Genomic DNA, 25971 nt, shown 5'->3' with positions numbered 1-25971 from the left:
TTTGGATTTTTGAGAATTAAATTTGGGCAGTCATTTTATGAAGAGGAAGGCAAAGTGCTTGAACTTCACAGATTCTTTCCTTATCACAAACAATTTTGCATATTGTGACCCTAAACGACTTTGTTGATAACATCACTCTTTATAGCCGGCATAGCCTGTCATGGCTGATGCTTTTTCCCCAAATGCCACATCAGGCTGCTGTCACACAGCATGGAATATAAACTAGAAGGTCTGGCTTCATGAAACGAGTTGATAATATAAAGTAGCAGCACAGTATCTCTGTCATCAGCGATGAAGGTTGGAAAAACTGCACTGGAAACATTAATTAAGTACTGACAGCTAAGAATAAAATTGAGAAAAAAATCGGAGATGAAAGGCAAAAATTGCCTCTTCTGACTGCTCGACACATCCCAATGCAGGGGTGGATATATCAATGATGGACCAGAGGCCTGCTCAGACCATATTCTAACTGGGCAGGTCATTGATAGACTAACTTTAAGGACTGCTGAATACACTTGATTATCACAAGCACTGAAGTTAGTACATTATCCTTGATCACTTCTTAAAAATCAAAGGTAATGCAGTACTTTAGATTTCAAATAGGACATGTAGTTTAGATCATTTTGGGAGTCAACATTATTTGCACTTATACAGATTGAAAAAGAAGCCAGTCTCTCACTGTCTAGAAATCAATGATTCCACTCAGAATGATTATGTTAAGGGCGTCTGTGCAGGGAACCATACAAGAAAATGGGTTCAAATCTGCATGCTGTTAGCTTCTGTTCTCCTGCCTGGGCTGCTTCCTCTCAAAGCATCCAGCCTCTCAGGCGATCACTGTATTTCCCACCAGGTTGCATTTCACCTCCACATTTCAAACATAATGAGATTTGACTTCCTAATGGTAGGAGAAAGAGGAGGAAAACCTGGTGAAACTCTAAACAGTGACTGTGTGATATCATTTTGAGCAGTTCTGATGAATAATTCAAAACCACAGAACCTGATTCTGTGGCTGTTATATGCCGTTAGTAATCCAACATTTTAAAGCACGATTTAAAATGTACATATATATTCCTGTTACACACTTACATACACGTCATATGCACACTTTTCCTATTTCATTTCAGTAAAGAAAGAAAAGAAAAAAAGCCAGCTCTTGCACTGCCTTCACACATGGAATCTAATGTATAATGAGTCAGAGTACATAATTGCCAAAAGCTTATAGTTTGAGATTACCTTGAGTGTCTGTCTACTTTTGTATAAATGCAGCAGTTACTGATTTAGGCTAAATGGGGCAAAGTGCGGGCCTCCAGACCCTTGGGATCAGGAGACCTTATGTCCATAAAATAACACTTCTTGATAAGTTTTGACATTTTAAGCAACCATAAGCAGTTGCAAAAAGAGTAGTGTACAAACTGGCCCTAAGTATCAACAAAAACAGTAAAATGAGACGCCATTAGCCCACAAAGGAAACATTGCTTTTACAGTTGCAAAACCAAAAAAAAAACAATCACACTATGTGCTTTTTTTTTGCAAGGAGATACAAATCGATAAATGGTAACCACATAGATACAAAAATATTCTGAAAATAAAGCAGACTGTGAAGAGTAAATACAAAATGGGCACAACATAACTGATGCAAATGACTGTACGGGGACCCCAAACAGCCATGAAATACATAAAAATACAACAAAGAAATGTGACCGACCAAAAAAAAAAAATTCTGCAACTTGGAGATTAAATGAACAATGAGGGATTCAAAACAAACGTAAAGAGACCCAACCTTAGTTCAAGAAGAAAAAGAAGCCATTCACGAGTCTGTATGCAGAGGTTTGGGTCCTCATATCTGTGCATGGTTGTGGCTGCTTTAGTGAGAAAATGAGTTTTCTCATCATAAAAGGACAGCCTATATGCTCACATGCAAAATACCACATTTCATGCCTTTGTATGTTTAAGCCAGAAAACTACTGAAGAGAAGAGCACATGAGTTAGGTTATTATCTGCATTTAATAAATAGAATATGCATAGTCTGAGTTCAGGTCATATTTCTCGATTCCCAACTGTGGCATTCTCTGACCATAGAATAAATCACTATCAAAGGCAAATGAGTGTAATTTACCCATTAATTGTGAGACTAGGTTTTGTGAAGTCTAGTTAGTTTGCAACTAAATTATATCTCAAAGGATGTTGCTTTTGCTAATTTAGTTAGCAATTAATAACCTACCTATCACAGGCGTGATATACCCCACTGTATGTTTTTTCATTAGAATTACAAATGCTTTTTTTAAAAAAAAAAAAAATATATATATATATATATATATATATATATATATATATATATATATATATATATATATATATATATATATATATACACACACACACACACACATACACACACGTACCCTACTACCACTTGGACGCAGCAAAGTGCAGTGGCGACTGGCGAATGAGGTTTCTCAACCTGTGTTTGACAAGAAAATAGACCAATCAGCGTAGCTCTTGTAAAAATCTTAGCCAATTATTAAAAGCTTTGCAGTCATTCCCCCAATCATATTCAAGGAGGCCGGTTCCAGATTTTGCTGAAGCGCGCGGAGGATGATGGAATATGAATGAAGCAGCTAGCTTGCGTTTGACTACTTAGTTTAACAGCACTGCATATTAACTGGCAGTCAGTATGCTGCAACAGGACATCATTAAATGGTAACGACACCATTGGACCTCCGTAGATTATTTACGCACTTTGATACACGCTTATGCTGCATTGACGATGTTGGAAAGGGAATTAACTCAGGAGCCGATTGCTAACAACAAACGTTAGCATGTTGGGGAAGGAGTCGCTTGGAGTGGATGCAAAGTTTAAACCGAGGTGAATGAACAAATAACGCATTATCTCACCCGGGCAGACAATATCAAGAAGCATATTTTAAGCACGGAATGAACGGTCGCATGCTAATAAATATACACGTTTGTATGGAAAAATGGTAGCCAAGATGGCTACTTGTAGCTAGTTACCGTTAGCTATTACCGGTGTTTATATTTGTTCACCATTAGTTTACCAACGTTAATGGTACGTAGGAGCAAGTCACTCTCATAGTGACACATTTTTTTCATAGAAATTTAAGTTGAAAGGAGAGATCACACGCTGCCAATGTGTTTGTGGGTCGGGGTGTGTGTCCATGTGGAAACTGTCTCAGATTCATCAGGACTTCTCCTCCAATATTATTACTCTGGTAGCTGTGATGGACCGAGATGCAAAACACAAGATTTCACAAAATATAACAAAAACAAAACGCACAACTCAACATTTCAGAAAACACGACATGTCACAAAATGTTATTTCCCAAAAAATAATGAAACGCAGAACACACTTTAGATACGCATAGAGTATTAGCATAGCAATGCTATTCCATTAAAACACAAAACAATAAGCAATAAAAGCACACAAAAGAAAAACATTGTGGAGAAGAGCCAAAACTTCTTGTATGTGGCTTGACAGAGCCGACAACTTGATGACGGGTAGATGTCATTTCCTGTCTTTATGATACTGTCAGAACTCAGTGGGTATCTTTGCATGAACAGCAATGTTCCATTATTAACCCAATTAAAACCTTTCTCTGAATAAGAATCTGTTATAAAAAGAATATTTTCACATCACCTCAACTCAGATGAGGTCACATTTTGAGTAAGCACAAATTGTACTCCATATATTATGAATAGTATCACAATTTAAATCACATTAGGCTGGTGTGTATATACCTCATCCCCTCTATTTTGCCATACTACAATTTTCAAGGCTTCTTGTGACACTGCTGCAATGCCCAAGGATCCAGCCGTGTCAGTATTTAGGACGAGCCTTCCCTTTACAATCTAACGTCTGATTTGTCATTCTCCCTGGATGCCAGAATTAGAAAAGCTTACAACTGGGACATTACAGGACATTTTGTTTGTTTCTTTTCCAAAGAGACAGATTTTTTTTGGGGGGGGAATGTTGTATATATTGGCATCTTGTCTTCTGTGTACAGTTCTGAATTTCCTTTTGTCTCTTTGTTTTAATCAAAGCGTCTGAGGCTACGGTGCCACTATGTATTTGAGCCATAACAACCCCGTGAAGCCCAGCTGCAACGGCAGCAGCATCACCGAACTGCTGAACGCCCTGTGTGACTGCAGCCTGTCTGGAGTGTCATGGAAGCGGCGAGCCCTGGGAGTTTCCAGAGAAAGTTTCCACCGAGTTCTCAAGAAACGTGCCTACGGTGCCCTGCTGTCGAAACTCTTCCAAGATGGTGCCAAAGGGTCTGCCTCGGGACTGAGTGCCACAGCCAATACCCCACCAAGAAACAAAGTCCTGATGATGTGTTTTGACCTACGGGTGGCAGGATGTCAAGAGGAAGCAGAGAGGCTGGAGGAGCAGCTTGGGAGGTTGCCTGAAGGAGCAACCTCTGGTCTGAAGGAAATAGATGCAGTCCTGGAGCTCCTGGTGTTTCTAGCTGGTTCTGCACCACCACCCCCTACCTCTTTCAGCAGGGACTATATGAGACATGAGAGGCCCGTACTGCGGAGGCCTCAGCCCTGGAGTTACCAATGTGTGGAGCTGCAGAGGCTCGAGGCCAGAGCATGGGGTCTAGTGTGTGGAGAGGAATGGGGGTCTTTGGAAAGTCTATGCGGAACTCAGAGTTTGATGGACGCTCCACCGGGCACAGGGCTGCTAGCTCTGAGGATGAAATCAGATGCGGAAGAAAGATTTGAGAAGGAGACCAGGCTGACGTTGTTTGGAGCACTGCAACACACTCGCACTTCAGACATGGAAATAAGACTGGACCTGCCTCCAGTCCCCAGTAATATTGATGTCACTGGGTTGGCTATCAGAGTAAGAGACCATACCTTTGTCTTAGCTTTTTAAACTGATTGATGGTCTGTAGTTTACCTGTTTTAGAATGTAAGTGGGGTCATATTTGCACAGTGTTTGATTTCACCTAATTACCTTAATGCTTATGCATTGACTGTCTTGTTGTGCAGGTTCCTCCCTGTTTAGATCAGTCTGAGGATGAGGGTTTCCAGTCGGCCTCAAACTTGACCCCAGACTCTCAGTCAGAGCCCAGCCCTGTTCCAGACATTGATATGTGGGAGGCTCTCCGCACTTTTGAACCCGGTCGACGCCGCTGCTGGGAATCTATTGGCTGGTAATTGACCTGTCAGCTGGATCATAAGCAAGCTGAACCTTTGATATAAAAAGGTCTCTTCATGCAACCTATCAGCTAACTCTTAGACAACATAATTATTTAAAACGTCAATAGATTTTAAGATTTCTCACATATTTTTCACAAACTGGAGATGCTGCATGTTAACAGAAAAATACTCATCACAGATTTCTTGAGTCTGGGGCTATGTCTTTAAATTTTCATCAGACCCACGGTCTAAAACACAAGGGTGTTCAGTTGATAGCAGCCTGAAATGAAAAAACATCTCTTTTGAATAATTAAACCCCGTGAATGTTTTGGTGTTTTAGGGGATGAGCTTTGATGTATTAATTATCAAGAGTTGTAGGAGACAACATTTCTATTACTTGGCCAGTTAATGCCATTTGTAGGCCAAACACCGCCTGGAGGTATTAGATATTAGGTATTAGAAAGCTCCACTTATTGTTGGCTGTGTTTCCAGTTTTGCTCTTGTCTCTGTTGCGCCCACCAGCCCACCAGGAAAGAGGGAGTCCTTCTATCTAACGGAGGGAGGTAGGGAGGCCTTTGACCAGCTGTATCGGCTGTGGGAGGGGGAGATGAGGGTGGTTAGCACGAGCACACCGTCTCCTATCATCCCGCTGCCCCTGGACTCACAGACACAATTGGTATCTGACCTTCTGAATGTCCTGATTGGAGTCACATCCACGACCTTCCCGCTAAACCAGGTGAAAAACATACCGATACGGATAACTTATTTCTTGATCTTGATCTCTGAGCTACTTGTTTTATTATACCCTATAGATTGTTGTATACTTTTAAGGTCTTTGTTTTAGTTTGGACTTCTTTCTTTCTTGTCCATCTATTCTATCTGTTCCTTCTACATTTCGGCCCAATGCGTTTCTAGTCTCGCTTTTGCTCAGGAAAGCACTTTGGGATACACTAGCGTTTGAAAGATGTTATATAAAGAAAGTACAGTTGAGTTGAAATTCATTATCTTTCTTAGTAAAAAAAATGCAGTTAAATGCAGTCATTTCCTTTCTTACATGAGGAGAGAGAGAGCGATGAGAATCAATTGGCAATTAGCACATTAGTGCAAACAAATCCAGTTCACTTAAAAAAGCTCATTACCCCAAAACTTTTAAAAGAAAGAGCCAAAACGTCATTAGCCTTATTAAACAATCAAGAAGTAAATTACCGTCTTTCTAATGCTGCAAACAAAACCACAGGAGAGTCTTGTTGTCGGTTTACGACTATCATGTTTTTCTTTTTCCAGATGACCGTTTCTTTTTGGGTTACCACACAAATTGGGTGTTAATTCTCTTGTTTCCTTTAGTCTCTGCCTTAACTTGTCCCTGTAGTCGACTTTTTGCATTAATATAACAAGAGGAGGACACAGTATGATAAACAGTATCATTTGGACTGAGTGTAATCTAATTCTATAGCCATGAATGGTTTTCTTTGTAACATTGAAAACTTTTCAGGTGCACACTTGTTTTTCCATTCAAAGCGCCGTCTTTGAGGTGACGGCTTGTCGTTTGGACACATTGCAGAGTACTGTTTGTTGTTTCGTTTTATTTGTTTCCCCCCGAAGATTGCTGTCTAGAAACGCTGTATTCTCTTCTCAAAAAGCTTACATAGCAAGACAAGAAATTTTGATTATGTAATGGTTTTTTTATGGACCGACCATGCCTTCAGAGATTCCCCCTGGAGGTGACTCTCCAACACGCTTGACAGGGTTTCATATTAGATGAGGAGACATTCTGTGTTATTGGATTTCATTATACTTCACATTGTCTCATTGGTTCTCGTTGTCTTTTGTGAATATGTGTTTTCCACCTCAGAGTGTTCAGTTTGACGTCAGACCTGGTGTGTGCGTGTCGGGAGCCTCTCCAGAGAGCGTGTCTCGTCTCTTGGGGGAGTTGGCCCAGTACGGCACCCACTACCTGCGGCTTAGCCGCTTTTCTCTGCAGAGTGCTGACAAGAAGGGCCTGGTCTTCCAGGTGTGTTTGTGTAATTATCAGTAATTAATACCACTGGGACTACACATGTTTTTCAACTTGTATTCTGCTCCACCACAGTTGTTACCATTGTTGCGTTCATCAGTTCAGTTTGTACAGTTCAGAGTTATTAAGTGGCCCCTTGAGGGGAAATTTGAGACAAGCGAGCTCAAATAAACACAATCAATTTACTCACACTAATGGCACATCTGTCTAAGAAGAGAAAGCGATGATATACACAAGGGTAAATGGCAGTTGGCCAGTAATATTCATAAAAAGCATAAAAAGGTGCAGAAGTTTTAAGTTCAGTCATCTGTCAATGTAAGGAGCAGATCAACCATTTCAGTGGCTTAACGTCGGCATGGATGATGACATCTGAAGAGTATTTATTTTTTTCTAAGGCATTCACTGGCGGTCTGAGGAAATATCTCCATTACTATCGGGCTTGTGTTCTCAGCACTCCGCCAACTCTCAGCCTGATGACAATCGGCTTCCTCTTCCGCAAAGTGGGGCGGCAGCTCAGGTGGGGCCTAACCTGTGTTTCGTTTTATATCTTGTTGCTCTTTCCAAGTGTTAGTTGCACATTTCAACCTCAACCTCCCCCCCACCTGCGGTGCCGCTGTGTTCCGACAGCGAGGACCTTGATGTAAACATCCTCAGATCAAAATCTCCCTTCTCTCTTTGAATCTAAGGTACCTGTCAGAGCTGTGCTGCGTGGATGGGCCTTTGGGTGCAGGCCAATCCACCTTTCCTGCGGTGAGAGCGCTTTTATCTGCAAACCGCAATGTGTCATCTATCATGGCTGTGTTTAACCTAACAGATGAGATGTCAGCTCTGTGCCATTTGGCTCTCCTCAGGGTGTCAAACTGCTGTCCTACCTCTACAACGAAGCACAGAATAACTGCAGCAACGAGAACTATCCCGTCCTTCTGTCGCTGCTGAAGAGCAGCTGTGAACCTTACACCCGGTTAGTTACTGTGCGACTCCTCGGGTCCTCAGTTTTCCCCAAAACTTGTTCGATTTATCTGACTAATGGGTTGTCGGCGCTACGTCTGACCGTTCTCTGCGCTTCACTTAGGTTTGTGTATGACTGGGTGTACAGCGGCGTGTTCCGAGATGTTTATGGAGAATTCATGATCCAGGTCAACGAGGAATACCTCAGTTTCAGGGGTGAGATGCCACGCACACACACACACACACACACACACACACACAGAGACACGCACGCTCACACACAAGGCATCGCATAAACACTTTAGTCAGAAGGTTCTGAAAATGAAAAGCCTACCAGACAGATTGTTTAGCAGGACAAGAGAAAAAAGGATTTCATTACAGCCTTTATTGCCTGGTTGGATTTGTCCTTGCGTCTATAAAGGATGTCATGAAGTTATTGGATGTTAATCAGCGGGAAACGGAATCGGCTGCCCCAGCTGTGGGAGCCAGACCCATCTCCTGTCAGCAAGTGAGAGCGAAGGACACAAACAGATATTATTTCTTTATTCTATTCATTTGTTTTTTTACTCGCTGGTTATGACAAAAAAAGCTTCAAAAAGAGATTTCTCTTGTAATTACCCTGGACCGATCTTGGCTGGCTGAAGGGATTTTTCTTCTTCTGTGTCTAAGTAACGACTCGAGGTGAGAAGAGTTACATTCACACAGGGTGCGTTGAAGTGAATAACCCATCTGTGCGCGACATGAACTGGCTGTTAGAGTTTAATGTCAATTCTGTGATGTAAAAATACTGAATTGTAGCTGATTTGCAGGTAAGACTTAACAATTGGTTTTAAGATTAGTCGTACAGCCGATTAACAACCTCAGTTTTTTCGGTATACAAAGAAATGTCCCCGATATCCTTCCCATAATACCTTTTGAGATATTTTTAAATAAGCAGAAAGATTTAATGGAAAAATTAACCAACATATTTATTGTTAATGAAAAGCATCTAGGTGCATCCTTGAATTTGAGAACTGCATGTAATCTGTCATGAATTCATACGTCTCTGACAAATATACAAGCTGCAACTTTTTCATTTTGACAGTGCCCCGTAAATATGGTGCGGGATAAATCATTGTAGCCTCTTCAAGTTTTGTATGTCATCCAACATCCCACTCAAGGTCAAACAATCACCTCGGCTTTGTCTGGCTAACAGTTTCATTTGCTCATCGGCTACACCTCATCAACTCCAGCAGCGAACCTCCGCGCTTCTTGCGCTTGCCTTTTGGAGGACACACAAATGTCATTGTTCTCCACGAACTCCGTCGGCCAAGGAAGCAATCAGCAGCTAAGCTTTCTTGGCAAGCCGCAGGCTTTCTGTAAAGAGCTCTGGAAGCCTGGTGCATTCAGGTTCTCTTATGCTTTTTGCTTAGGATCACTGAGCTAAGCGCTAACAATTTCCAAGTGTTAATTCAAGCGGCCAGAGTTTTGCCATGCACCGTAAGTCATACTAATAAGGAAAAGTTTTAGGCCCAGAGAAGGGCTGCATATTACCCCACTGTGAGTGTTTTTTTAATTTATTTTTTTTATGTTCCAGTCACAAGAGCTATGTTCTGTTATCAGAAGCATAACGGACCGGTAAAAGTGTTGCTCTAAATCGTTGGACGACTTGTGATTGGCATCTTTGGATTTGTGCAGACAAACACTTCTGGGTTCAAGGCTACACTCTGATCTCGAAGGATGTGGAGGACTGCGTGCCGATCTTCTTGAGACATATCGCCAACGACGTGTACGTCTGTGGAAAGACCATCAATCTCCTCAAAATCTGCTGCCCACAGGTTTGTCATGCACATTTAACAGTGTTCATGCACATGCAGCTGGAGTCGGTCTGAAAATGTGCACGCGCACTTCCTAAATGTTATTCATAGAATTTTTTAGTACAAACAAAGTTTCTGACTGTCGGTTGCACTGAATACATTAAGTGGGAAAATGTGTTAAGATTACTCACTCGGACTGCTTTTCTGGCTTTTAACAAGGATTCCGTTCACTGTATGAGCTCAGGAGATGCTCAGACTGTGGCTGCAGTTGCTCTTCGCAGTTGTCCACCTCACACAACATGAGTTCCATCATTTTGAAGTCCCCACTGTTATCAAAGAATGAGACACATAATCAATACTGTAACATCATGTGGCGATGCTGTCTCCTGCCATGACTGCACAGTCTTCAGTGTTGTGCCACGTTCTCTTATGTAACAGGGTATTTAGAAGTCAGGATGGACCCTTTGTGGGTCGCATTTAATGAAAGGAGTTTTTCCGCTAACCGAGGAAATGCCACAGTCGATATGCTAACGCTAACAGTTAGCTGCTTCAGTAGACACACTTGGTGTCATAGCAGGGATGCACTTAGTTGTTTTATTTTTAATCAATCAAATTTGTTAGATTGGGTGATTGCTCTTGTCTGATCATCAGTTAAGTGTCACATAAAGAAAAGGAATGTAGAATAGATTTTTTTTGTGCGGGGGGGGGCATATATACCTCAGAGTGACTTGGGTGATTAATCGGTTATCGGCAAGTAGTTATAAAAACATGTATGTGTTTGTCTTGCAGCGTTACATGAGTCAGTATGACCGTATATTGATGAAACTACCGCGTTTCCTCGCAAAAGTCATAAAATCGCCACAATTGGAGGATGAAATGTATAATGTATAGATATGTAAAGATGAGTGCTCGGAGAAAATTAGCTAATTTCCACAATTGTTGATGTCAGGGATTAGGGTTAGACCCGGGGAGATGGCATTTGTACTAAAATGTGACACGGCTCGATCCTGCTAAGCTACACTGTGAAAACACCCTGAAGTTGGAACCTGATTGATTATATATTTGAATATATTTATCATTAGAGAAGTCCAGGCCTCACATAGATAGAGCTCTTATTAAAGCCATACAAGCTGGAAAAAGTACTCCTAATAATATATTTGGTTCTTGATTAAGTCATTTTTTCTCTCCTACTTTTTAGGTATGTTTTACAAACTGTTCAGCTGTTAAATGAAATCGTTTTTTGGAATTTCTGTGATGTCATTTTTTAACACCTTTCCAGAGGATTGTTGTAGAGGCAGGCATTTATTCAAATTCTCGTTCTTCGTTATTAGCATGACTTGTCATTGTTTTCTACAGTATCTTGTTCAAATGCCTGCAAACTAAATCTGAAATGATGCGCATGAACACTTGCAACACGTCTCCAGATAGTGTGTGTTCATATAAAGGCCAATTGGAAATCCATTCACATTTACGTATGCTTCGTAATCAGGACAAGTCTGCATAACATGGCTGTCACATTGAAAACATTTTTCTGGTGGATTGTGGACTGAGCTGAATAAATTAAGTGGCCAACAGCTTTTTTTCTCCCCCTTTCTTCTCTCCCTTACTGCCCTGTTGCTGTCAGTATGAGATGCCAGTATTTTTAGCTTCTAATTATGACTTTTACCTTTGATTCCCAGCGTCGCTGCAAGCAGAACATCTGTGTGAAACCGTAAGCCTAAGTGTGTAAATGGACCCCTCACTTGGCTAACCACTCAATGAAAAATGGCACGTTTCAGTGAAACAATGTAATCTCATCGTATGAGACTTTTCACTTCTCTACGACCTGCCGGCAGGTTCAAAAACATTTAGGTGCTGTTTACACATACCCGGGTATGTGTAAACAGCACCTTAATGTTCTTCATGATCTGGCCTGCCTTACATAAACCAAAGTGCCAACTCTCTGACAAATTTCCATTTTATTCAGGGAACATCGGAAAACATTTAGATGAATGTTCTTAAATATTGAGCAAAGTGTCTCCCTTCAGAGTCAGATTAAATGGTGTCTAATTCAGGCCCGATATCAGGGGTGCTCTTAATTTGAAGTGAGTGGTATTTTTGGGGGAAAATGAACACAGATGCCATGGATTTGTGATATGTCCTGCATGTTGGCACAAGCGTTAGATTCTGCAGGAAAAATCAATTTCATACTTTCATACAGCTGGCAGAACATATTTTGTTTCTGAAATAAACTTATGAGCATGTACAACATGATGAGTCATCTAAATCACGACTGTGAGCCACCTTTACAGCACCGACCCTATGCCAAATGTGTTTCCACAGCACTACATCTGCTGGTCGGAGCTGCCAGTACCCCGCATAGCTGTCACCTTTTCCATCCAGGAGGTGGAGGAGATCGAGAGAGACTGTTCAGTGTATCGCGGACGCATGGAGAGGATTGCTAAGCACAGCGCCATCAGCAGGGAGGAGAAAGTAATTATCCGCACACAAGTGCAGATTATATTTACAGGCTTGAACATTGGGTATTTTTACTCGATTCTTTTCCCTTTACATGATGTATTAATGTGGGACTGCCCTGGGGCTTCGACTTGATGTAATTCAACACCCTGGCAGTAGTGACTGGCAGAGGTAGCAGAGGAGAGGTGAGCTGCAGGGCAGGAGCATAAATCTCTGTTAATGGTGACTTCTTGTCTATCTTATTAGGCCCTGCGAACAGACCGGGCACGGCAGGAGCTGATCAATCAGGTCAGAGAGTCTGCAGCTAAAACCCTGGAGAGCATCCGTGGTTAGTGTCACATTTAAACACACACTAATGCACTTGCACTGTGAGTGATCTTCTTTTTTTTTTATTATTTGTTTTTGCATATGGTTCTTGGTGTTCGTGCGAGCTCCCATCCAGCTGAGTGTACCTCTAACAAATGGCTCAGCACTAAGTACACATCCTCACTGAGAACTTCCCTTAGCTCCCCTCTGGAGAGATGCACAGGGGCCCATTGCAGGAAGGAATGATTTGAATAGTTTCCATTACTAGAGGCTATAAAATCTAATCATCACTCACACAGTTTAGCTAACTCCTCACATCATTTATTACTGCAGAAGATGTGAGGCGGTGTTGGAGACGGGAGGTGAATGGTTTGGGGAATGTCTGGCCTGATCCTCCATGCCTGTCTTGGCATAGGCTTATTTGATTGTGAGGCAGATGGTAATGTCGGTTTGCGTTGCACCATGTGTGCTTGAGAGAGAGCGACGGAGATGTTATGTGCTTCTCTTTGTGTGGAGGGGTAAACACCCACTGTTATCTCCCTAACCTCCTGCAGGGCGCCAGGTGTCACTACGTCTGGCCGAGGAGGCCAAGAAAAGGGAGCGTTTTGAGGAACTGAAACAGCACCTGGAGCAGGAGCAAGAGGTAGATGGCCGAGATGGGGTGGGGGTTAACAGACTGTGTGCTTGTGATGCATGAATATGTGACAGGGTAAGACGCTAAGATGTTAAGAACGCCATGTGATAGATTAAATAATGTCAGCAAAAAGTTTGGGTTCATATGTCTGTGTTTATGCTTTGAGCTAATGATGTATGCATGTATGTGTGTTTGTGCTCTTGGGAACAGTGGCGAAATGCAGCCAAGAAGAAGCAGGAGGAGGATGATTTCAGCTTTGCCAGAGAGCTTAGAGACAGAGAAAAGAGACTACAAGCCCTGGAGGAGCAGCTGGAGCAGAGAGCCAGGTCTTACAGCTTTTGCAGCCACAGTTGTTTTTTTTTTTTTTTCTTCCCCCCCTCTATAGATGATTCAATCTGAAAAGGTTTTATTATCTATATATATATAGAAAATATGTCCTAACTGTGTTCAAGCACGACGAGGCATCAGTTCCAACAGCATATGTCAGTGGCTGGACTCGTGCCACATTTCCTTACAGTTGGGATAACGGACTGATGCCGCCGCACGAGCAAATGCTGTCAGAGCTTGTAATGCACACAGCGAGTTGTTATTCAGCTTGACGACATGTTGGAGATCCAAGTGTGCCAAAGCTGGAGAAAGCATCTGCCACCTGCAGCTTTTCATCCAGCCAGTTTACATCCTGCACTATTCCTTCCTTGCTGTAATCTTTGTTTGGTATGTGCAAGGTTGTGCAGGTTCAATATTTTGGAGGACTAAATAATTGATAGTAGATTATTAAAGTGGCTTTGATCTTAAGTTTAAGGAAATATCTCAATATTAAAGTATATGCAAGCTATAGTAATGCTACCTCGTGACTCCATTTTCACTTTCCCAGCTATGCAGTCACTGCATATTGCTCTGGATAAGACCCTCGGCTAAAAGGATTAAGTTCTACATATTGTTCCTACTCTCAAATTTTAGGAAGGAGCTGATTGCTCAGTACAGCCATCTGTCAGAGGAAGCAGCTCGCAGAGAGAGACGAGCCATGTGGAGAGTGCAGCGAATGAGACTTGACGAAGCCCGTGCTCAGTTCTTCATGCTTGACGGGCAGAAAATTCAGGTTTGTGATGAATAAACACACACAAAAGCCATATATTTTGAGAGGAAATCTACTGCCAAGGCCAGTACCTTATCTTGTGATTTGTTTTAAAAGAAGATAATTCAGACCCTCAGCAAAATTTGATGGATTAATTATTTGCCCTTGCGGCACCTTCCTGCCAAGTTTTCTGAAAGTATTTTGGGTAGTTTTTGTACAATCTGTCAAACAAACAAAGAACACTGATATGCCTTGCGAGAGGAATGATGGAAGACATTTTGTTTTACTTTATGCTTCTTTGTATCATGTTTAATATTTTAATCAAGTCTTTTGTGACCCCCTTCCAGGCAATACTGGAGAAATATCCTTTAGGCCAGGGGGGGCCTCCCATGGAAGTATTGCCACCTGTTCCCTCTACACAACAGACTGCACCACAACAAACTCTGGTATAACACTATGCTTATTTAATTAATTAGTCTCAATAGTTTTTCTCTATTTTTATGCTCTCGTTAGAGTACACCCTTGAGACATCCTCAAATTATTCACTTATGTTGACAGGAATTTCCCACTCAGGAGGAGCGGGCGGCAGAGACTCCAGGATCCGAAACTGTGTCACCGCCACACGATCCGTGTACAGCAGATCCTGCTCTTATCTCTGAGGACATAGACATCAATGACTTTCTGCCTAAATCACCGAAGCCTGACAGTCAGCAAGTGGCTGAAGCCCTAGAGGAGATCGGCTCTGACCTACCTGGTGCTTGTCCTACTGCACAGCTCGTAGACTATGACTTTAGTGCCCCCTTTAGTCCGCTTGAGGGTATCACTGGCCAAGCTCCTGTCCAGCCCAGGCCTCGCTGGGCTCCTGCAATCCAGCCTGAGTTGATCCAAAACCACATACCTGCTGGAGAAAACATAACTCAAGTCCAGGAGAGGGTCCCCAATGCAAGCACTTTTGGACAAACCTTTATATTCGACTTTCCTCTTCGTCAGTGCACCCCAGCGGAGCCCCAAAATGCACAAGCTTCATTTCAGCAATTGGATGGAAACGGCTCAATGACAGACAGCAATCAAAAGGATGCTGCATCAATATCGGAAAACATTGCTGAAATAGGAATTCTAGAAAGTGAAGTGAAGCCAAATGAAGCTGGAGTGGCTGAAGAGGCACCATCAACCACAGCTGAGCAAGATGCTAAAGATCAAGGTGACGACAAAGTACTGAGTCTTTCTGGTGATAGACTGAAGCCGGTGCTGGCAAACACCCGAGACCACAGCGCAGACTCTCACGATGAAGCTGACGGAAATGTTTCTCTGCCAGGTGTTCAGACTCCTGTCTTTGATGCTGATGTAAAGATCGGAGAGCTGGTTTCAGACGCAAACGTCCCTCAGCCGCCCAGCATCCACGGACATTCCTCTGACGCTCACATGAAGGTTGGACATTACGTATCTGAGGTAACCGCTTCACTTCCGTCCCCAAACATCTACGGTCATGCCTCAGACTCTCACATCAAGATTGGAGAACACATTTCAGAGGTTGGTGCTCCACTGCCGTCCTCCAGCGTCCACGGTCACTCTTCAGATGCTCACCTTAAAGTTGGGGAAAACGTGTCCCAATTTGTCCCCCATGTTCCGACTCCAAACACCCACGGCCATGTCTCAGATGCCCACATTAAAGTTGGGGAGTTTGTTCCAGACAAAATGCCGACTCTACCATCTCCCAGTGTTCACGGTCACAGCTCAGATGCTCATATTAAAGTAGGGGACTACGTTTCAGACGTCGTCGCACCACATTTCGCTCCCAGCATTCACGGACACTCCTCTGATGCCAATATAAAAGTGGGCGGATTTGTGTCCAATATTCCTGGAATAAGAGCTCGTTTGGGTAAGCACGGGCACGCCTCAGACTGCGTCCTACAACTTGGCTGCGTGGTGTCAGGAGCGGAGTCGCCCATGTCCCCTTTGCCTGGGAGCGCTTACGGTCACTCCTCCGACTCCACCCTCGGTACTGGATGTGCCGTTTCAGGAGATGAGCCCAAGTGCGCTCCTTTACCCGGCAGCGCCTATGGTCATTCGTCTGACTCCAGTTTAGGCATCGGTTGTGCCGTCTCCAAAGCGGAGCCACTCCCATCGCCGCTGCCAGGGAGCACCCACGGCCACTCGTCGGATTCAACTCTGGGCGTTGGCTGTGTGGTGTTGGGGACAGAGCCGCCACCCTCTGTACTGCCGGGCAGTACTTATGGCCACTCATCAGATTCTTCACTTGCCTTTGGGTGTGTGGTGAAAGGCAAAGGTACCTACTCTTACAATGTTGAGCGCACACACGCACAACTGTTCATAAACGCTTTTATTGTCGATGCAGTTGAATACATCCTCTCTCTCTTTTGTATGATGTATGAGGATTCTGTCTATATCCATTGAAATTAATATATACTGTATATATATATATATTTTTTTTTTTTGCTGTTAAAAGAAAGAAATGAATGAAAAGTGCAATGCTGTCAAGCCATAAAGTATATACAATATACACTGAATAACTGATATGATATATGTATAAATCCCCTGAATCCACAGCATGTTCATTTGTTTCATTCAAATTTCCTCCCATTCTGTTAGCATTTTTCCCTTTTTCTAAATTTGGGGCTTCATTGAGTCCTCCGAGTCCTCCGATTCTTCCTTTTGCTTTAAAAAGTCTGAAACGATTACATTTGGATTCTTGGAATTCTAAATGTGCCGTTCTTTGTTTTGTAAACGCAGCCCCTCCACATTTCTCCTCAGGCTTTATGTCGGGCACCTGCAGTGAGCAGCTGGTTGAGGGGATGGGGTCCTGGACGTCCTGCCTCGGGGTGTCCCCTGGCCAAAAGTTTGAGGAGGAATACCTCTTGGCTCTGTCCTCCCACTACCAGGTGGAACACTACGAAGACTGTTATAACCTAATGGGTGAGTGGGAAAAATGAAGTTCCTCAGGGACGCAGTTTTTATCAAAGACGGAAGAAGTAACGTGAAAACAGGAAGCAGCCTTGTTCTCGGTCGAAATTTGTGGTGGATATTCAAAATCCAAACACAGCAGCTACACCACAGACTGTTTCGCATGTTCTTCTTGATTTCTTACGTGTCGGCAGGACTGCTGTGAAGAATGAACCTGTTCACCGGGAGGACATGCTGTATATTTAGCCATTAGCACTCACAGTTAAACTCTGCAGAAAAAGAGCTGCTTACAAATGAATAGTTTCACACAAAAAAAAAAAAACTCTTCAGGTGCATGTTGTCGACTTCTCCAAACTTGTGTTCCGGAGGGACGCGCATCGTTCCACCTTTCTATCCTGGAGCAACGCTCGTGCTGCCTCAGCATTTTTGAGAAAGATATTAATAAACACGAGGGCAAATATGCTCATTTGCAATCAGAGTGGAAGGATTAGACTCCCAACGTTTTTCCATTTGTTGTCCCAAGTTTCTTCTGAAGCTGAGAGATGAAACGTTTTAGCCGACAGGTTTTTTTTTTTAGGTTTTTACAAGAAACGCTCAGGTTTTAAATGAGGCCTCAAGTCCTCATGACATAAGCCTAAAACTTCACTAATGAACATGTGTGCTTATTTCACAGATCGCTAACAAATAAGGTCAATTATTAAGCAAATGTTAACAGTGGTTTTGTTCTGTTATTTATCTATAGTTATATTTGTATTCTATTCATTATTTTTTACTTCTGTTTCCTTATTTATTTAAACTACAAAGACCTTATCTAAATGTGATTATTTGGGACTGTGAGTACAAGTGGCATTTAGATTGAAGCCTAACTTATTTTCATAGAAATCTTTATGGATTCAGCCTTTTGATTTCTTTTTTTTTTAAAGTAGAAAATCAAGAAAAGGTCCCGGTGACATCCTTTTAAACACAGTAAAACGAAACGTGTTATTGAGATGCGGTATTGGGACTGTTGCAGTTTAGTTTTGTACAGCTTTAATTGACTTCACGCGAATCCCAACGGGCGTCGTATTCTCACCGTCTGTTGAATATCTGCAAGGAGCGTTTCAGCGCGTAAACAGCAGGAACGCTTCCACGCGGTGCATTAAGGTCCTCTCTTTTTCACCGTCTATTTGCAGTTCATTCATGCAGCAAGTATTCATGCCCAAATCAATAGAAGTACACGTTCCACACCACTGATCAGAGTCGAGAGCCTGGTTATTTAGGTTGTGTTGCTATAAATATACTAAAGCACAAAAACAACTTAACTCTGGGTCATTGCTGCTCAAAGGACCTTTGAAATTAAGCTTATTTTTGTTGAGTTTAAGGTGAGTTTTCTGTCTGCAACCAGGAAGTATTCTCACAAACTGTTTTGTTATAAGTACCCTAATTCACAATTCAAGGCAACAAAAAAAAAAAAAAAAAAGTGGTTTAAAGAATCCAGCGTCCCATATTGGGTTCCCGGATTCAGGTGCCTCGTCTTGTCTGACTAAACAGACTATTTTAGTAGACTTTTTTTCTTTTCTTTTCTTGGTACCGTAAGCTTTATGTAAAGCAGTTCCCTGCTGTTGTGAGAGTGACATTTCCTCAGCAACACGCCTGTCATCTCCCTCTCGCTCTCGCACAGCTTCGTCTCCCGAGTGTCAGCTGCTGAAGCAGGTAACTCGGGGGCCCTGGGGCCTTCCTATGGACCCCACGCTCCGCAGAGCCACCGACACCACAGCTGTCCAACTCAGCGAGATGGTGTCCCTGCCGGTGCTGATAAAACACTCCGTCACCGCCCCGCTCACCACACAGTGAGTGCCCGCCTGAAAGAGCGCCGCATGAGGGGAGGCTCGCTTTTCTGTTGGGGGGGGTGAATAACATTTTTGCGTGTATATTATTAGCTTCTGTTTGAATGTCTTATTGTACATGTGAGGCCAAGAACCATTTTAAGAAAGCCCAAGTGTAACTTTTCCCTGATCTCTTGTCTTTTTCTCTTGAACTGTAACTGAATGCGTGCACGACACTGCAGAAATAATTTCACTTCTTTTTACTTCCTATCTTTGAAAAATCCTTTCAGTTAAGAATTCCATCAGAACGTTCTCTGTTCTTTCTACACGCCAGCAGGGTGCAAGCGTGTGTTGGATACGAAATCACGGCTCGACAATTCAAGTTCAACTTTTTATTTATTTATTTATTTATCTTAAAACCTCTTCCCTGCTAGCTTCACAGTGGAGAAGCGTTGCCCAATCACTCTGCTGTGTGGGAATGTGATGAAAAATTGAAAGTTGAACCTTAAATCAGGGGGGCAAATAATAAAAAGATAACAAAAAACAAAAACAGGCCGGAAGATTCCCTGAGCTTTTATCAGATCGGATGCCTATCATCTCTACCGGCTTTGTATGAAACTTGGATGTCGGGCATCATCTCAGATTCCGAAGTCTAAACTTTCCTCTCCTTATCTCATTCACTCTCCCCCAGTGTGTCTTTGGTGAATAAAGCAGTGGTGGACTACTTCTTTGTGGAGCTCGGAGTGGAAAGACACTTTGAGGCACTGCGCCACTTCCTGCTGATGGAGGACGGCGAGTTTGCACAGTCCCTCAGCGATCTGCTCTTTGAAAAGGTGACGCTCTTCTGCTGTATGTTGCTGCCTTCTTTGTGGAGATTCAAAAGGGTCATATCTGGGCTTTTTATTAGGTTTACTGCATTCCTCTTTGTCTCCCCGACTTATCTGCGCTGTAGGATATCGGTGTCATCTGCTTTAAGCCTGCGACAACTCCGAGAGTACACGCAGCAAAATATGATTAGGTGCATGTACGCACCACTGTTGGGGGTAGTTTTCCTCATTCATCATTACCTGGAGGGTTCTTATTTTCTTTCTCTCTGCAAAATGTAATTTAGTATCTTCGAGCCCCTGAGCTTTGCAGTTAACCCTGCGTGGCTTCTTGATGCAGACTGTGCACCGAAAACTAAGCATTCTGAAATTATTATTTTTTTCAAGTCTGTAACGGATTAGGATGGACTACACATGCAAAAGAGGAGTATTGTAGGTTTAAACAGGGTTGATGCTCTTCTCCGAAGCACACATCATAAATGTAATAATTTCCCTGCCTGATTTCTCCTCGTGTCAAGCTTCCTGTAATGAAATAACAAGCGCAGCCTTTTTCTAACACCTCAGTGCTGTTCTGCAGAAACATTCATGTGCATCTGTCTCAGGAGGCCTTAGAGACCGAAGGTGTTATTTATCCAGCTAAAGCACTAATTTCACTGATTAGCACACCTTCAACACAGAGAGAAATCCAATCTTGTAAACAGCTACTAGTTGCGCCGCTTTCATTCTGAAGAGCACATTTATTTGAGAAATTCCACTGAGGTGCATTTGTCTGATCAGTGTGTTCTCCACCCAGATGGGCAGTGGCCAGACACCAGGCGAGCTGCTGACCCCCTTGGTCCTGAACTCCATCCTCAGTAAGGCCCTCCAGTACAGCTTACACGGGGACAGCCCTTTAGCTGCTAGCTTCACCTTTGCCCTCCGCTTCCTCCCTGAGACCTTCCATCCACACGCCCCAGACTCCCTCAACTGTTTGGAGCTACGTTACAAGGTGAGGCCGCATTTTGGCGGGACGAGTGACGCGTGGAGTACTTTCACGTTGGCGTGTTGGTCTCGGGGTGAGTGGCAGCTTGAATGTGACAGCCCGTCGTGTTTTGACAAACGGCTCTGGGTGTGGAAAATGAGCTTATCGCGCATTTAAATGGTTTCCCCCCTCAAAGACTGGTTGGGTCTGTGTCTTTGGGTTGACACGCGCTGTGACTAATGGTGCACATACTGTCCCCAGCTCTCCTCTTTCTCTCCGCTGCTGCTGCTGAACCTCCATCTCGCACCGTCCCCGACCCCTCCCCCCACCGATCTTTGCAGCTCACTCACGTAGTTTGCCCCTTTCTGTTGCCATATTTCTTTTCTCTATTCCACCTCCGCCTCCACCCCCACCTCTCACCACTCCATCTTCCCCCTCACAATCCTCTCACCTCCTTTATCAATGTCTCTGTACTCACACCTTTCTCTTCTTGCCTCATGTCATCCGTCACTCTCTTTTTACGTGTGTTTCTCATCTCCTTTGTTTCACTTTCTTGTCATTTGCTTTCCTCTCACAAGCACTTACAGCTTCACACACTTTTCATTTCTTTTCTTTTCATACCTTCCTTCGTGTCTTCTCCCAGGTGGACTGGCCGTTGAATATCATCATCACAGACAGCTGCATGAACAAGTACAACCGCCTGTTTTCATTCCTGCTGCAGCTCAAACACATGGTGTGGAGCCTGCGGGATGTTTGGTTTCATCTCAAGAGGACAGGTGAGGAGATGGGAGCTGATTCAGCCCCCAGCTTGGACTCCAACCCACCTATGAGGAAGAAGTGATAAGATTCTTTGTGTTGTGCATGAGCTGGTTATGAAATATTAATTGTGGGAAATGTTAATTTCTTTTTTTTTTTTAAATGATTTATTTAAACAAAGTGCAAGTCGGCCTGCTTCACTCAATTTGACACTATTGATCAGCATCAGCCTGTGTACTGACTTTAAAAGCGAATATTCTGATGGGAAAACGTCATCGGCTTACTAGAAATATTTCAACTTAAGTGATTCTAACGGGATTGTTTCATGATGCAGACGATGACTCGACACAGAACTAAATGGCTTTGTGACTGTTAGCAGGATGGTCACAAAAAATGCAATATCTCAGCAATTCAGGGCTGTCTGTAATAGTTAAGAGCTTCATTTGTCAGCTATTTTCTGTGCTGAGTGATTTGCATTCGCTGTTTCGTAAATCTTCAAGAGAGACGCGTGTTAACCGCTTAGAGCCCCAAAAGTCCTCTTACATTTTTTTAACACAATATGTAAGAGATGTTTTGATTACACATTGAAACGAGAAGCAAATGATCTCAAGTTCATCTGCCTGCCAGTATTAATCATGGCCGCTTGTGTCCCTCAGCACTGGTGAAAGGTGCGGGCCGCTCGGTGCAGTTCCGTCAGCTGCAGCTGTACCGGCATGAGATGCAGCATTTTGTCAAAGTCATACAGGGTTACATCGCTAACCAGATCCTGCAAGTGTCCTGGAGTGAGTTCACAGCCAAGCTGGCCGCTGCCAGCGACCTGGATGCCATCCACCGCACACATGCAGACTACCTCAACAGAGCCATCTTCAGGTGAGATCTGGAAGTGCGAATGCACTGTTCAAATCAAATCAAATCGACTCAAACTTTATTTATATAGCACTTTTCATACTAAAAAGTAGCACAAAGTGCTTTACATAATCAAATCGATAATCAAAAAAATTCATGCATAAACTCACACACAAACATCATACCGACAACCACACTGCACACATACCACCCCCCAACATGAGCAACATCATGTTGGGGGGTGGTATGTGTTGTTGCTGGGTAAAGAAATGAAGAATATTTGATATAAGCTTTAAGCCTTTCCAAGTTCAGTTTGACATGAATTGAAAAATGTAGGTCAACTTATCAGGAATTATATTTTGCGTTCGCCTCCTGAACTATATGGTGTCTACACAATTATACAAATTAAGAGTCAAAGTGTGGTTCACATCAGGGTATTGTGATGCACCACAAAAAGTGTAACATGCAGCAGTCCATTCAGTGACTGTTCTAAATTGAAAATACACTGATGTTACAAGCTTGGAAATGTAAAATGTACATTTTCTCATCTTAATCAATCTGAAACCACTGGACTGTAACCGAATTAGATGCAATGAAACATTTTTATTTCTTGGCTGATTATAGTTTCCTTTAGGCTCATTCACATTCAGGTCTGGTTGTTCTCAGGTTTGCGTTTTAAAGGGGAACTCCGGGGCATTTGAAGTGCAATCCCATTGCTAGAGGTTGTCAAATACTGACAGTAGGACACAGACCGGTGCAAATCGGCGCTCCCTGTGCGGCGATTGCGCTGTTCGCGCAGCCTGTCATGCTAACCAAATACGTGGTGGCCAAGGGGCAAGTGCTAACCCTTCCACGTAAAACAACAACTTGCACACTGCAGAAACGTCACACCACTTTATAAACCATCCGACAATAAAGTCACAAGCCTTACCATCAAAACCATATGCATGGTTCTCACATTACTGGCATGGGGACGTTACAAAACAACTTTATAAACAGCATGTCACTTACCTCTTGTCGGTATGCGCGCGCATGTGAAAGCCCAAAAGAGTCGATGGACGATACTCCCATATACGAAACAATTATCTTCTCTAGAAAAACTGCGTTCAAGTATTTAAAACATTACAACAATACATGCCCAGTAATATTGTTGTAATGTTTTAAATACTTGAACGCAGTTTTTCTAGAGAAGATAATTGTTTTGTATATGGGAGTATCGTCCATTGACTCTTTTGGGCTTTCACATGCGCGAGCGTACAACCAGCCGGTGAGTTACATGCTGTTTATAAAGTTGTTTTGTAACGTCCCCATGCCAGTAATGTGAGAACCATGCATATGGTTTTGATGGTAAGGCTTGTGACTTTATTGTCGGATGGTTTATAAAGTGGTGTGACGTTTCTGCAGTGTGCAAGTTGTTGTTTTACGTGGAAGGTTTATTATTGTCCCTTGGCCACCACGTAGTTGGCTAGCATGACAGGCTGCGCAAACAGCGCAATCGCCGCACAGGGAGCGCCGATTTGCACCGGTCTGTGTCCTACTTTCAGTATTTGACAACCTCTAGCAATGGGATTGCGCTTCACATGCCCTGGAGTTCCCCTTTAATGCTCAGATTCAGTGTATATATTCAGTTACATGTGTTGGTTGAAACTGATTAAATCAAAACCATATCGACCCTCGACAACTGATTAATGATTTGAAGTCATTTTATTGGCCAAAATGCCTAAAATTCTCAGTTTCAGTTCATCAGTGAAGAATATTTGCCGTTTTTTTCTGTCTTCTTTGATAGAAAATGAAATATAATTGACTCTTTGTCTGTTTGAATTCTATCGTTTTCGCACGAGAACACGAACCTAAAGGCTGAGTTGTTTATCTTACTAATGGCTTCATTTTTAGATCTGTCGGCACATAAAATAAGAGTCAATGTTAGGGCTACTGGATGGGACTTTTTGAATTCCTGCACTTTTCACAAAGAAAGACTCAAAACTAAATGTTGTCAACTTTTATAAAGGCAGCAAGACTCTTTTGAATCTCTTCTCTGCAATATACACACAGCAACTTTCAGTGGGATACTTTGCTCCCCATATCCAATATGAAATGAATTCATCCTCATGAGAGGTTGTCAGTGTCCCACTGTGTGTCGTAGTTTTAGTCTGTCTAGAAAAAAACTCATTGAAGAGGGTCCTTTAACTCCTCCCACCTGTGGCCCCCACAGGGGTCTGCTGACAGAGAAAGCGGCCCCGGTCATGAACATCATCCACAGCATCTTCAGCCTGATCCTCAAGTTTCGGGCCCAGCTGATCGCGCAACCCTGGGACAGCCAGCAGGGGGAGGCGGTGCATCCAAGCTTCGTCTCCATGCAGCAGTCGTACAACACCTTCAAGTATTACTCCCACTTCCTGTTCAAAGGTAACCCCAGTGAATCTTGCCTCACTTTGGCGCAAATTGAAATTTATCCTGTGTAGTGATTGCACACTTACAGTCTGCAAAGCTCGTCATTTTTGGGACACAGTTCCGACCCTTCTTATCTTACTGATAAGGCTGGCGATGAATCAGCCTATTTAGGCAATTATGAATGTAGGCGGTCAGTTGAGAGTATCCACTTGACAGTAAGTGAATGAGCAGAAGGCACAGCACGTCACATACTGAGAACTGTGACAGAACCTTTTTGTGGCGTAATGAGGGAATAGGAGAGAAAGTGTTCCCGAACTGAAAAGTTTTAGTGCACATCTCATGTGTAACGTCTGGTGATAATCATCACGATAGGAATTGAATTACATGGTAAATTCCACCAGCTCTGTTATTTAAAAAGATGTGTTCAGACCTTTCGCCTCGCAAGTTACAAGTTGTCATTTACATAATAGTTGTGGGAAAAGTGCATAATTAACATGTTGGCTGCAACAATGTTTGCTTTATTTGGGTTTAAGTGTTGACAAATGTCTCTTTCTTTCCCCCCCAGTGGTGACTAAGCTGGTGAACAGAGGCTATCAGCCTCATTTAGAGGATTTCCTGCTTCGCATTAACTTCAACAACTACTACAAAGACTCCTGAGCTGCGTGTTGGTGTGCATGTTGTACATGAGCTAAATATCCCATATGCCTTTGTGTGCAGCGATTGTTTCCAGAATCCCTCCTTCTTGCCTTCACACTGATGCCAACCTGTTGTGCAGTTTGCGACAAAGTCGCGACTTTCAAAGCCATTTAGGATGCAAGGCTTTAGCCACACAATGAAGCAATTGAACAATTAAGACCATAATGACTTTTTAATTCTGCCAGTGCGTGTAAGATGAGGCCTATTGTAACGCATCTCATGCTCAGGTGTGCCGACATCTATGTACATTTTAAGAAAATATTTAAATATCATTGTGATGTAAATACAAGAAAAAATCTGAAAGCTTTTTCTAAAATAAAACCTCTAATCTTTTGTGTTGATTTCAAAGCTCTGAGTTGATGTAAAGAAAGCACAAC

General features: G+C 42.8%; 1 protein-coding gene across 2 annotated transcripts; it reads left to right on the top strand.

Moving 5' to 3' along the window:
• The first annotated feature begins 2593 nt into the window (after positions 1 to 2593).
• tubgcp6 (tubulin gamma complex component 6) lies at positions 2594 to 25934 on the top strand. 2 transcript variants are annotated; one of them, XM_075470272.1, is made up of 25 exons: positions 2594 to 2700; positions 4060 to 4864; positions 5014 to 5177; positions 5686 to 5899; positions 7016 to 7174; positions 7573 to 7694; positions 7864 to 7927; positions 8029 to 8138; positions 8250 to 8341; positions 9803 to 9942; positions 12244 to 12393; positions 12625 to 12706; positions 13239 to 13327; positions 13529 to 13644; positions 14279 to 14417; positions 14741 to 14839; positions 14952 to 16680; positions 17166 to 17327; positions 18976 to 19144; positions 19812 to 19953; positions 20738 to 20932; positions 21549 to 21681; positions 22318 to 22531; positions 24720 to 24913; positions 25464 to 25934. In XM_075470272.1, exons 2-25 carry the CDS (start codon positions 4082 to 4084, stop codon positions 25553 to 25555), a joined length of 5553 nt encoding a protein of 1850 aa, XP_075326387.1. In that variant the 5' UTR covers positions 2594 to 2700; positions 4060 to 4081; the 3' UTR covers positions 25556 to 25934. The 2 variants fall into 2 exon arrangements, with proteins under 2 accessions (XP_075326387.1, XP_075326386.1); XM_075470271.1 differs by having other exon boundaries at positions 2594 to 2866.
• Positions 25935 to 25971: the final 37 nt, after the last annotated feature.

Source organism: Odontesthes bonariensis, chromosome 7 (assembly GCF_027942865.1).
Source record: "Odontesthes bonariensis isolate fOdoBon6 chromosome 7, fOdoBon6.hap1, whole genome shotgun sequence".
NCBI classification, from domain to species: Eukaryota; Metazoa; Chordata; class Actinopteri; order Atheriniformes; family Atherinopsidae; genus Odontesthes; species Odontesthes bonariensis.
Note: the sequence above shows the minus strand (reverse complement) of the source record. Positions and strands in the feature narration are given on the sequence as shown.

Excerpts from the sequence above, each read along its gene's own strand:
- tubgcp6 (XM_075470272.1), top strand. The coding sequence starts at position 4,082 with ATGTATTTGAGCCATAACAACCCCGTGAAGCCCAGCTGCAACGGCAGC. Across the intron at positions 19,145-19,811 it reads ACCGCCCCGCTCACCACACA|TGTGTCTTTGGTGAATAAAG; the intron begins GTGAGTGCCCGC and ends ACTCTCCCCCAG. Across the intron at positions 22,532-24,719 it reads CTCAACAGAGCCATCTTCAG|GGGTCTGCTGACAGAGAAAG; the intron begins GTGAGATCTGGA and ends TGGCCCCCACAG.